General features: G+C 47.4%; 1 protein-coding gene across 6 annotated transcripts in view; it reads left to right on the plus strand.

The window, feature by feature from the left end:
• Window positions 1-13,435, plus strand: part of MYOF (myoferlin) — a 164,700-nt gene that overhangs the window by 146,239 nt on the left and 5,026 nt on the right. For all 6 annotated transcript variants that reach the window (XM_045068911.1, XM_045068912.1, XM_045068913.1 and 3 more), the window contains 7 exons: window positions 1,975-2,145; window positions 2,690-2,838; window positions 4,906-5,045; window positions 6,273-6,361; window positions 6,450-6,545; window positions 10,136-10,277; window positions 12,706-12,805. In XM_045068911.1, coding sequence (XP_044924846.1) covers window positions 1,975-2,145; window positions 2,690-2,838; window positions 4,906-5,045; window positions 6,273-6,361; window positions 6,450-6,545; window positions 10,136-10,277; window positions 12,706-12,805 — 887 coding nt within the window. The remainder of the gene's footprint in view (window positions 1-1,974; window positions 2,146-2,689; window positions 2,839-4,905; window positions 5,046-6,272; window positions 6,362-6,449; window positions 6,546-10,135; window positions 10,278-12,705; window positions 12,806-13,435) is intronic.

Here is a 13,435-nt window from a genome sequence, read left to right on the forward strand (position 1 = left end):
GTACTAACCTGTACACACACACACACACACACACACACACACACCCCTCTGCTGCACACCCCAAAGCTGCATGCCGGGCCCAGGGAATGGAAGTAATCCTCTGGCACGGCAATATGATCATTTTCCTTTTCTTCCGCTGATCCAGCCCTGAGGTCTAGACAGGAAAAGGCACGCAGGGCAGGAAGGAGGGCTCCATGTGAGGGAGATGGGGAAGCAGGGAAAAGCCAGCTTTTACGGGAGAAAGGCAGCCCTGTCTGATTTGCACGTCTCAGAGGAGCCAGGCACAGGCTTAATTGGCAGGAAGTCTTGCAAGGAGGCACCCGGGGAGGAAGTGATGCTGTCAGGCTCTGCGCGGCCAGCCCGTGCCTGCTGTATAGGCAGATTCGCCCTCCCCGAGGCGATGCTGGCTCTGTAGCCCCTTGGACAGCTCTTGGTCGTTGGCCCCAATCTTACGGGGGTGACTTTCTTCTCAGCAGAGACCCTCAGGGATTCTGAGGAATTCAGAAAGAAGCAATCTTTCCCACATGCTCAGCTGTCGTTCAGCATGTTTCCACCCCACCATAGTGACATCCAGATCGAGTTCAGCAGAATGTATGTCTTCTGTAGAATGTTAATTGGTGTTCCAGGAAAAGAAGTACTCCTTCATCAAACTGAGTCACCTGGGTTAAAAAAGATAATAATTGCAGGACTTCTCAGAGACTTTAGTTTGACTGGAGGCACTCCAAAAGAACTGGTTTTCAACCATATTTGATGAAAGAATTCTTTTTCTCGAGGGACACATGTTTTATCTCCCTTGGAATCCAGTTCTAAAAATGTGATATTATGGGGCACGTGTGGACTCAGGGCTTCATGTGTGGTCACAATTCATGTGCCTTTTCTCATGTGGCTGCCTGCCTCCTGCAGGCCCCTGCCTGGCTACAGCCATCTAGAGAAGGCATTGAGATTTATCCAGGAGACATCCTGGAAGCTTTCCTCCCGGCAGCAATGGCACACACCCTTCTGTTCAAATGGATTAACATTCCTGGCTTGGGGGGCAGGAACCAGTCCACACACCCCTGTGCAAGGAGAAGGGAGAGGCCTCTGATAGTTTCCCTACAACCAAATTTGTTGAGCACATACTGTAGGCCCCATACCTATGTGGATGGTGCAAATATAGAACCAAACCTTACCCATCCAGAGCTTGGGCCATTCCTGTTTATCATCCTTTCAGAACCTACGGCAGGCTGCACACCTGCTGGCGGGAGGGCTCTATGTCTTTATCTCAGATGCCTTTTCATTTTAGTATGGAATCTACAGAAAAGCATATGGCAGACCAGAGGGCGTGGGTGGAGGCACCACCTTCTTGGCACTTTGCCCTTCACACTTTGTTGGTGCATACCCCTTAACACCCCCTCATAGTGCTCTTGCAGGGGTCAGGGATGTTCTTGGGGTGGTGGTCTCTCTTGGGGCAGAGGGATTAGCAGGGGCACCGAGAGGGCACTGTAAATCAGGGTGCTGTGTCTCACTGATCTCCCAGCTGGGCAGCGATGCCTGGGTGCCCTAGTTAATAGGCATGTGATGATAACGTTAGTGATACTACAGTGAGTAACTAATATTATCATAGTGACTGGGCTTTCAGTGATGCAGTCATGCCAGAGGCTTTCTAAACGGTCCTCCACCCAACCCTTATACCAACACGGGAGGGTAGGTATCCTGTCACTATTTTACAGACGAGAAAACCGGACACAGGGAGGTGACCTAACTGGCCTGTGGTCCCACAGCTAGTAAGCAGCAGGGTTGGGATTCAAACATAGGTATTTAGAGCCATGCTCTTACCAGTGCCGCCGGCCACTGCCCCCACCTGGCTGTCCCAGTCACCACAGTTCTCCAGCAGCTGCCGCTGCCACCTGGGGATTCTCTGCACAAAGCCCTGGGGAGTTTTGGAGAGGCCTGCATAGAATCGTGGAGATTCTAACTTTGCATTTGTTTATTTAGAATGTACGAACTGTGCTGCTACTTACCTCAAGAAAAAGATCTGAAAATCTCTGTCTATGATTATGACACCTTTACCCGTGATGAAAAGGTGGGAGAAACCATCATTGATCTGGAAAACCGATTCCTCTCCCGGTTTGGGTCCCACTGCGGCATACCTGAGCAGTACTGTGTGTAAGTTGCCTGGGCCACAAATGTAGACCGTTTGCTCCATCGACATCAGTACGTGGGAAAGCCTTGGTTCTCTACACAGTGCCTGTCTTCACTGAGCCACTGCTCCTCTGAGTGTTTTTAATAAAGGGATTATCTGCGGGAGAACAGGGCCATAGCATTGCCGTGCTCTCCCCCGACCCCTGATCAGTTTTGTGATGGCTGTCTTGCCCCCTAAGTGCTGGTTGGCATCTTTGCACAGTGTCTAATGAGCTACAGCTTGAAGTTTATGTTTATGAGCTTGTCTGTTGTGATTACTGTAAGCAGGCCCCTCATTTTTATGGAGGAGGAAATTGCGGGGAGCTGGGAAAGGATCCATTGGCTGAGGCCAGAGTAACTGTGGACTTGGGGCCTGAAATAGATTTCTAGACAAGAGCCAGAGGGTAGAGCACACTCCCTGCTCCCTCGTTACGTGGGCACGCCTGTGAGTACTGGGAGTATATGCGTATGAAGCCAAGAAGGACCTGTGTGCCCCGCAGTAACTCTGGGTGTGGAATGTTCTTTACAGTTCTGGCGTAAACACCTGGCGAGATCAGTTGAGACCAACACAGTTGCTTCAGAATGTAGCCAGATACAAAGGCTTCCCACCACCCATCCTTTCCGAAGATGGAAGCCGAATCAGATATGGAGGGCGGGACTACAGCTTGGATGAATTTGGTAAGTACATAACCATAGACCAGCTGGTTACAAAGTGTAATAGCCCATCTCTTTGGGGTGGGGGGAGGGGCAGAGCCGTGCCCTAGTTATACCACAGGAGACTCTGCACACATGACTATCTAACAAAAGCCCCATTATAGCTGAGCTCTGCTGTCTTGTCAAGTGTCAAAGTATACACATTTTCTTGTCTGTCTTCTGTTTCACTTGACCTTTTTAGGTCATAGCCATTCGAGCTTTGAACACAAAGTTCTAGTAATTAACTACTTTTTGTAATGCATAATTAGTTCATAATTTAGCTCAAAAGTGCTCAGGTGGTAGTGAGAGCCTTTCTCTCCCAGGCTTAGTCCATCGTTCTTCCAGCCCTTCTCTGAGAAGGCCCAGGGATATGGGGGGTGGGGGTGGTTTGAAGAATCTTCTGAGTTCACATCTGGCCCACGTCTGAGCTTGGGGTCTTGCTCTTTCTTCAGCAGTAATTTATAATACACTCTGTCCTGACACATGGCCAGCTAGCTGCACTACGACAAAGCTTGAGATAAGCTTAACAGCATAAGAGCTGCGGTGTTACTCAGTGTTGCGTAGGGAGGGGGGCTTCCCAGAGTGGGCGGCCGTGGGGCTTGCCTTGGAGGACGTGCAGGATCTCCAGGGAGGGCTGAGTACAGACCCCTGGGAGTATAGTTGCTTTCCCGATCCTCAGCTCTTTATTCTCGACACAGCAAGAAACTATGTTTTGTCCTTCCCTTCCATTTGAGGAGGACTTAGTACCAGGGGTGATGAGCTGCTTAGGAGATGTTGATGTTGCTGTCAACATGAGAACTTGCAAAAGGGACTGGGAATTAACTGGCAAGCCATGTGGCCTCATAGCTAAGAGTGCCCCCAAATAACCCCCAAAACTGTCTCAGTCACAAGGCTCATTCCAGTTACTCTTGTTACCTAACAAATCACAAAACTTAGCGGCTGAAAAACACCCATTTCATTTTGCTCAGTTTTGCAGGTCAGGAACTGAGGAAGGGCTCACTGGGCACGTCTCACCTGAGCGGGCCCTGTGGTTCATTGCTATCAGACGTTGAGGGCAGGGGAGGCTGCAGTCATCCCAAGACTTGACGAAGCTGGGTGTTGAGGATGGCCTGTATGCATGGCCGACAGCTGCTGCTGGCTCTTGGCTGGGGCTAACAATCAGAATATCCCCTCAGGCCCTTCCAGAAGGGCAGTCTCCAGATACTCATGCTCCGTATGTGGCAGGTGGCTTCCCTTCAAGGACCAGCAGAAGCTACGTGGACTTGCCTGCCTTGCCTGAGAAGTCACAGGGCATTCTTCCTCCACACTTGAATGCTCAGATAGGTCTCCAGATTCACAGGAAGAGGACAGAGACTCCACCTCTCCATGGGAGAAGTGTCCGAGAATTCAAGGGCTGATTGTAAAATGCCACAGTAATGCTAGCCTCTATAACAGCTAAACTTTCAATGTCACATGTCCGTGGCTTAAAACAGTAGTTTATTTCTCTGAAATTCACTCAGTATTCCAACAGGCAGCAATGCATCACAGACCCAGGCCCTTCCGTCTTGCGGCTCTGCTCTTCAACTCAGGCACCTGAAGTTGCTGTTCCTTCTGCATCCAAAAGGGAACAGCACCTAGAATATCTTTCATGAGAGGGTTTTATGTGCCAGGTCTGGAAGTGATACATGTGTCACTTTTGTGTTACTTTCGAGCCCGACTAGATCCTGTGTCCACACCTAACCGCAAGGGAGGCTGGGAAACAGAATCTGGCTGTGAAACAGAATCTGGCTGCCTCTGCCAGAAAAGTAAACAGAGGCTGCTGTCATGGACACATTATGGTGTGTTCTGGCCCCTTTGCTATTGGCAGCCCCCAAGTCAGCTGTGAGCCTGGTTGGGGCAGGGCCCATAGTCAAGAGCTGTTTCTATCCATGAGTCCTTCACAGATCCAAGTTCGCACACTAGCCCTGCTTGCCCAGTTCGCCCTTCTGGGATGAAGGGTTGCATGCTCCTCCAGGCAATCTGGTTGAACGGTTTGCAGATGCCCATCCCTGTCAATGCCATTTTCCATTCCAGAAGCCAACAAAATCCTGCACCAGCACCTCGGGGCCCCTGACGAGCGTCTTGCCCTTCATATCCTCAGGACTCAGGGACTGGTCCCTGAGCATGTGGAAACCAGGACTTTGCACAGCACCTTCCAGCCCAACATCTCCCAGGTAAGAGCGTTCTCCCTGTAAAAATCCATCATCCACATCCCAAACACCGTGGCAGGAGCTGACCCACATGTGCCTCTTCTCTTTTGGACACTTTTAGATAGACAAGAAATAGAAAAGCAACTCAGATTAGCTTTATTCCAAAGAGGCATTATTTTAAGAATTTCCAAGTAATTCACTAAATCCAGGGAGGAGGGTGACTATGGCTCAGAACAACCTTGGACCAGGATCTCTCCCCTCTCTTGTCTGTTTCTCTCTCTCATTCTGTTCCTCTGTGCTCTTCCTGTGGTCACCTTTCTATGTATCAGAATGTGATAGAGCGTTTCTAAGGTTTTTATGTTACAGTGTAGCTCCATCTACTTCCAAATACCTTGGCCCAACTGTCCACGGCGTGGGGAAGCACTGTGCTAGGCCCCACTTGGGTGAGGTGGTACTGAGACCTCAGAGCCAGGGAGGAAGCTGGGCCACAGTGCACCAGGTGGCTCATCACAGGGGCCACGTGGATAGTGATGAAGGAGGGTCTTGCCATTGTTTGGGTCTTTCCTTTGAAAGTGCCATGCTGTGGGCGCCTGGGTGGCTCAGTGGGTTAAGCTGCTGCCTTCGGCTCAGGTCATGATCTCAGGGTCCTGGGATCGAGCCCCGCATTGGGCTCTCTGCTCAGCAGGGAGCCTGCTTCTTGCTCTCTCTCTCTCTGCCTGCCTCTCTGCCTACTTGTGATCTCTGCCTGTCAAATAAATAAATAAAATTAAAAAAAAAAAAGAAAGTGCCATGTTGTAAGTCTTTTATAAATTAAATACCATTTTACATTATTTTGATTTCCTATTTGGAGGTGAGTAGAGAAACCCTTCGTTGTCACAAAATCAGGACTGATAATACGTAGGCAATGTGATAGAGTTCTGAGTGAAGGATCCAAGTTCCAAGTCATTATAAGAGGGTGCATGTGCGTGTGTTGGGGGTTGTGTGAGCAGTGGGACATTCAGACAATGATGGAGGTGGGCACACGCAGCCGTCAGAGACTCCTGGTGAGAGTGGGAAGTGGGTGGCCTAAAGGACCGTGAAGACAGATTATTTATCTCGGTTTGCTCCTCTGCTCTCCTTTGTCGCTTTCCATATGGATAGCACATAGGCAGGCCTGAAGAAACAGATTCACCTAGAAAATCTGAAAGAAAGTTATAGTCTCTGCTACTCATAATACAACTTAATTTCTTTTATCATTTTTGAACGATTCAGGGGAAACTTCAGATGTGGGTAGATGTTTTCCCTAAGAGTTTGGGACCACCAGGCCCTCCTTTCAACATCACCCCCAGGAAAGCCAAAAAGTAAGTAGTCTTGAGAGCCTGCTACATTGGACTGGGGCCGTGGTGCAAGACCAGAGAAAAAAGCACCTTCAAAACGTGCTCTTTGCAGATACTACCTGCGCGTGATCATCTGGAATACCAAGGACGTTCTCTTGGACGAGAAGAGCATCACAGGAGAGGAAATGAGTGACATCTATGTCAAAGGGTAAGGTTAGATGCTCACTTGGCTTTGACGGAAAAGGAATGGGCAGCAGCATTATTCAAGGTGTCCTCTCTAGGATCCTTGGTCAGAGGAAGCTGTTTCTTTAATCTGCTTAGGGAGCTCCAGCGACATACAGAGAAATCTGTATGAATTTTGTTTATAAGCAGACGTATCAAATGACTATTAGCACTGATACATACTTCTACATCTCTTGTAAAGTGGGTTCAGTTTATTATCAGCCTTGTTTTTTCTTTTTAGTCGTGCAGTTCATTTTATTCGTTTATGATACCTTGAGTAGCCCTAGAAACACAAGGAAGGCTTTTTAATATTTCAGTTTCTGTATATTTTGCTACCAGCAGCTAATGTCCATGGAAAAGAGGAAACATGAGCATATTTAAAAAAAAAAAAACTTTGATTCCACCATTTATGGAATGCCTGCATCCCACATGTGAAGCATCAGAGCCATTCATCATCCTCTTACTTGTATCATCGATTACCGTAATCCATGTTGGTGTTAATTTCACGTTCTGTCCTCAAAGAGGTTGTGTACAGAATGGCATAGCGATGAAAATGCCGGTCTCTGGAGCCACACTACCTGGGTTGAAATCCTGATAACTTTCCCTACCAGGTGGGCCAGTGAGCTCGCAGTTTCCCATCTGCAGATAGTACCTGCTGCTCTGGGATATTCAGAATATTGAGTAACTCAAAGCATTTGGGGCAGTGCCTGGCAGACAGTAAACACTATGTGTATCAGGGTTCTCTAGGGAGACAAGGAGTAGTGTGTGTGTGTGTGTGTGTGTGTGTGTAGAGGGAGAGCGAGAGAGCAAGAGAGAGAGAGTGTATTTTAAGGATTTGGCGCACATGATTCTGGAGGCTGAGAAGTCCCTGGTTCTGCCCTCTGGAACCTGGAGGCTCAGGAAAGTGAGAGGTTTAGTAGAGGCTGACTCCTCCTTCCTCTGCCTTTTGTTCTAGTCAGGCCTTCAGCAGATTGGATGAGGGCCACACACACTGGGGAGGGCAGTCTACTCCACGCAGTCCACCAGTTCAGATTCTAATTTCATCTAGAAGCACCCTCACAGACATACTCAGAATAATGTGTCATTTGGGCAGCCTATGGCCAGTCACACTAACACCGAACATGAACTATCCCACTGTGTATGTGTTAGCTAGTAGGATTACTATTCCAGAGACCAACTTTGGTTCTTTGATATGTAAAAGATAAGATTTGTTGAAATTTAATATATTCATAAAGTGATAACAAAGTTTCACTTTTGATCCCAAGTGGCCTTCAATCAAAACTTTGTTGAAGACATAATTACTATCATTTGGGTTCACTGTAAACAGGGAATGTTTCATCAAGTTCTTCATTATTCTTTCTCATTTCAGGATCTTATTACCATTCCCCAAGGAAAACTAATCCTAGCTAATTATATATATGCAAATTTATTTGACTGTCATAAGCATTATTTTTTTTTTTTTTCAAATCAGAGAAACTCTAGGAATACTGGACTGAGAGAAAACTCTAATCAAAGAATAAAAACACAACCTAAAGTACCATGTCCTGTTTGGAATTAAAATCTAAATGCTGTATGTGAAAAGATGAATCATGCATCAGTAGTATCCCTAGCACCACCACATGCTGATACACATGGTGTGTTCCTAACCCTAATACACACGGTGCTTACTGTCTGCCACAGGGTAACGGGCTAGCTAGGACACTTCACGTGTGGGAGGTATACAAAGTTTTACATGTGCATATGCAAATACAGAAAGTTAACTCGTCTTAAAATAATGTGAAAAGATTGATATTTAGAATTAAGTAAAAAAGATTCAGGAGAGAAAAAGAGGGAGGAGCTTCATGGGGTGAGCGGTCTGGGGCAGGAGGATGGTGGCACTTTGGGGATCTTGTCAAGGAGGTGAAGTCACCAAGGTCCTGCCCAAAGACTGTAAACTCTCTTCCTCGAGTTAATTTAAAAGGTTAAAAGTGAATAGATGAATCTTTCAACTAAGCTAGCTAATTAGTTAATTAACTAGCAAGGACAACTATTGTAGTTAATTGGTATTAATACCACTATTAACAATAGGATCTAATGGTAGCATGTGACTTTCTGGTACTCTCTATGGTCCCTGGAGGCACAAGAATAGCCCTGGACTTTGGAGTCAGACCAACCAGGGCTTCAGAATTCTTTTATATTTATATATTTATATATATATTTTTTTCCAGTGTAACAGTATTCATTGTTTTTGCACCACACCCAGTGCTCCATGCAATACGTGCCCTTTCCAATACCCACCACCTGGTTCCCCCAACCTCCCACCCCCCGCCCCTTCAAAGCCCTCAGATTGTTTTTCAGAGTCCATAGTCTCTCATGGTTCACCTCCACTTCCAATTTCCCTCAATTCTTAATACTTAATTCTGACCATTAATGGCTATGTGCCCCTGTGGAAGTTATTCTGTCTGGACCTCAGTTTTCACATCTGTAAAGTGGAGCAAGCTATATAGTTGTTGGGAAGAATAAAACAAGGCATGCTGAGTATGGCAGATGATCAGTAACACAACCAGGGCTTTTGCCCTTTCCATTCTGGCCCTTCTAAGCCATAGTCTTCCACTCTGTCCTCATGTTGACGAGGGGAAGGGAGCACATATCGTTAACTTCATCTGCGGTGGGAGAGGAAGCCCAGAATGGTAAGTGGCAGAGTGTGTTCATAGCGAGGCCTGCCTCCTACTGAGAATCTCTTTGCGGGGGGGATGGGGGGGTCGTCCAGGTATCAGTCTTTTTTAAAAACTCCACTATGGTTGATTGCAGTGGGATTCTCATGCCCTCTGCCCAGTCTAAAATCAAGTGGTCTCCTAGTTCCCAAACAGAACCCGTCCCAATAGTAGGCAGATGTGACATCAGCAACTTCCCCTACATGTTCGTTCATTCATTCCTTCAATAGGCCTACTCCCTGCCAGGCACAAGCCACAAGAAACTTTTCAAATGTCAAAAGTTAAGATGTTAAATTGTTTATGGAAATGAATTTTCATTGAGATGCACATGGAAATAACAGCTTACATCTCCCTTGCTCGTCTCATTAATGTGATCACAGTGAATTTAAGAATAATAAAAAAAAGGAAGTCGTAGGATGACTTGAGTCATGCCTGTTTTGTTTGCTTAAGTAAAACATGGAAGGGGAAATGCTAAATTTTTGAACTAACTCATATTCATTAAGCCTATCAGCAGTGATGACAGCCACTGATGAGTTATAGGTAGGAAGACTAGCATCGTAGCCACAAGCTGCAGCGTTCCCAGAATAGAAGCTATGTTGTTGATATTTTCCAGAAAATGTCACCTTATCCCTGCTAACTGAAGTCTAAAGGGTTTCCTGCTTTGGCTTTAGAGGAATTATATTTTATTTGGCTACAACCTGTGTTGGATGCAACAGAGCACCCCCCTTCATAAATCACCCCCAGCTCCCTACATAACTGGAACCTGTCCAAAAAAAAGTGCATTAATTCTCCTGCCCTTCACTCCCCTAATCACTGCACAATTTTGCGGCTAGATTACTTGTCAATCACATGAAGCTAAAGTCTGTTTGCTTCTGCTTTTCAGCTGGATTCCTGGCAATGAAGAAAACAAACAGAAAACAGATGTCCATTACAGGTCCTTGGATGGTGAAGGGAATTTTAACTGGAGATTTGTTTTCCCATTTGACTACCTCCCAGCGGAACAGCTCTGTATTGTTGCTAAAAAAGTGAGTTCTGATCTATGCCCACGGGAAGCGGGTGTCATGGGTCCACCTTAAAAGATACGGGAAAAGTAGGAGCTGCCAGCACCTCCAAGGTCATGAGCCCAGCTCCCCCTTGAGGAGATGGGGAATCTGAGACCCACAGACGTGCAGATACTTGCCTAGGGTCACAAAGCTAAGACAGCTCTTTGTGCCATTCAGAAAGATCAGAAACACAACTGCCGCTGCCTAACAGGTGGGCACAGGGTAAAGGACCTAATAAAGGGTCGACCTGAGGATGCTGTGTTCATATATGCAAATACTCGAGTGTTTTTATGTCAGAGGGAGACTGATTTCTTCCCATAAGCAGCACTGTTTGACTCCTTAACCAAACAGAGGCAAGATATTTCGGTGAAATTTCCCTTTCACCTTCTTTATTAAACCTCAGCATCTCCTTTACCTCCTTCAGAAGCACTTTCATCAAGGGTCAAGGCTCTCATGGTCTTAATTAGTAAGACTCTAGTTACAGAACTCGACTGAAATTGGCTTATACCAAAAAAAAAAGTGATTTATTGGTTCACATTACTAAAAAGTGCAGGGTCGGCAGGTTTAAGATTGAACTGTCGTCTTTAGGAATTGCTCTCATTTTCTCCACCCCTCTCTCTGCCCTTTCCCATGGACCTCATTCCCTGGTGAGGCAAGATGGCTGCCCGCAGCCTAGCCTACCTCTTGCCCTCCCAGCATCCTCAGCAGAAATAGAAGAATCAACCCCCAGTGGAGCCAACCAGAGTTCTGGAATTGGGCCTCCGTGTCTCTCTCTGTCTGGAGTCACGTTCCCATTCCGGAACCAACCAACGTGGCCTGGGGATGCAGTGCTAGGACTGGCCCAGCTCTGGAGTTCGAACCAGAGTCAGTTCTTCCCAAAGTGCATAGGAGGAGATTTCCCCAGGGAAAATCTGAGGCTTTTTTCCCAAAAGGGAGGCCTGAATCTCAGCAGACAATAATGAGAGATGCCTTTTATAGATCCCCTATCCCATTCCTGCTCCCCACATTCTGTAAATCTTCCCTAGCTATGCCTGCTCACCTCCTCTCCCTAGACCTCACCAGAATTCACCTGCCTTATGTCCCACCTAGCCAGACCCTACCCTCTGCTGGTGCTACTCAGTGCTGCTGGTGTAGGGAGCACTTTTCCGTGCCAAGTGAGATAAATGCCTTCAAAGGGCACTTTCTAGAACACAGAGGCCCAACCTGATGTCAAATCACGCACGTTTCCAGATGGTGAGGCAGACAGGCAAGAAGGGGACGGCCTTTCCTACCTACTCACATTTAGTGTTGGATGTCTCAGTGCCCTGTGTGCCGCTGCGGGAGCATGACCCCACATGGGACAGTCAATGAGGCCAACCAACACCAGAATGGGCTACCTAGTCCCTCAGAGCCAACATTTCTGGGATGTCATCTGAAGAACAAGAAACAAAGCACCTGGGTGGCTCAGTTGGTTAAACATCTGACTCGATTTAGGCTCAGGTCATGATGTCAGGGTGGTGAAAGCGAGCCCCAAGTCAGGCTTGCTCTGGGCATGGAGCCTGCTTGGATTCTCTCTCCCCCTCCTCTAAAAAAAAAAAAAAAAAAAAGAAAGAAAGAAAAACAAGAAACAACCCAACCATCCTTCTTTGAATTAATGAAACACTGGGGGAATCCCATTCTGCTGGAGCCTGAGGCATGCAGGAGTAATTAGGCTGTGGAGGTGTTACTCTGTTTGGCTAATATTGTTCAGAGGCAGAGACCAGAGGTGAGATCTTGGAGGACCCTCACCCAGCCATCCCTCCACTTAACTTTAGAATGAGGAATCGATGGGTCTGGGTTGACCAGAGCATGTAAAACACAGCAATATTTTCAAAAGCCAAAAATATCAGGACATTTTAAATCTGCTGATAAGAGTGAAAGCTGATCCCCAGTCTCCTCACCCCCATGAGTGAAAGGAGTGTGCTCAAACATCCGTGGCGGGGGTGTGGAAGGTCACTGAGCAAATGTGACACCCCAGCAGGTGTTAGTGTGGGTGGGCTGGCCTAGAACAGCTTGGCTTTGGGAGGTTTGTCTGAGCTGGCCCTAGTGGTCTGGGGTGGGGGACCCACAGATCGAACTCTCCAGACCACAGGAGAGGCAGCAGGAAGTCACACCGATAGGAACATGGCAGGCCGGAAACCTTCTGTTTGGGAATTGCCTGGGCCAACCTTTTTGTCACCCAGCTGGTGGCCTTGAGATTTCCTGGGCAGCCTGGCTACCCTCCATATCATGGGCCGGAGGGTTGAGGGTAAGGGGGAGGGGTTTTTAGAGGGGGGTTGTGGAAGAGAACGAAGGCCCCGTGCCCTGATACTAGGGTTTCAAGGGACCCGAGGGTAAGGTTTCAAAGTCCAGTAATCCATGTCACTTGGTTTTTTTTCTCTTGTCATTTTAGGAGCATTTCTGGAGTATTGACCAAACCGAATTCCGGGTCCCACCCCGACTCATCATTCAGATATGGGATAATGACAAGTTTTCTCTGGATGACTATTTGGGTAGGGCTTACATTTGGATACTTTTCTCTAAGAAATTTTACTTGGAATTAGTGAAATCAATTAAAATCTGAGTCAGTGATTTAAATCACCAGTACCATGAGTAATGAGGGGTTGGGCTGTACTCACTGCCCCCATGTCCTCGGGGCAGTGTGGCCTGCGTGCTCACTGTCTCAAGCCCTCTGAGAACGGCACAGTGAACGTCACTCTTTTCAGCAGGCCCCATCCGCATTCAAGGGCCCCCAAGGAGGCTCTTACACCAGCTCCTGTCTTGCCTTGAACACTCAAAGTCTATATCCACAAGGGAATGCCTCAGCCTTGACTCCACAGCCAGACTACCCACGCTGCTTCCACAGCACATCAGAATTGGCTTCCTCCTCCACCCTGCTCTCAGTCCCCTAATGTCACCAGCACTTGTTCTTTCACCGGGGTCCATCCTCCTCCGTGGTTAAAGGCTCTTATTAAACACCCCCCACCTTGGGCCCTTCCCTTTCTCGGTACACATGCCCCAAGACCACCACAATAACATAATGCTCTTCTGAATTCCCTTCTCCCAGGCCCTGGGTCTGCTTTGTTTTTCCCTCCCACTCTTTAAATGCAGATCTTTGCCTTCCCTAGAGTTCCCTGGCTCTC

This window comes from Mustela putorius, unplaced genomic scaffold, assembly GCF_011764305.1.
Source record: "Mustela putorius furo isolate JIRA1106 unplaced genomic scaffold, ASM1176430v1.1 tig00003909_pilon_pilon_pilon, whole genome shotgun sequence".
In the NCBI taxonomy this organism is placed as follows: Eukaryota; Metazoa; Chordata; class Mammalia; order Carnivora; family Mustelidae; genus Mustela; species Mustela putorius.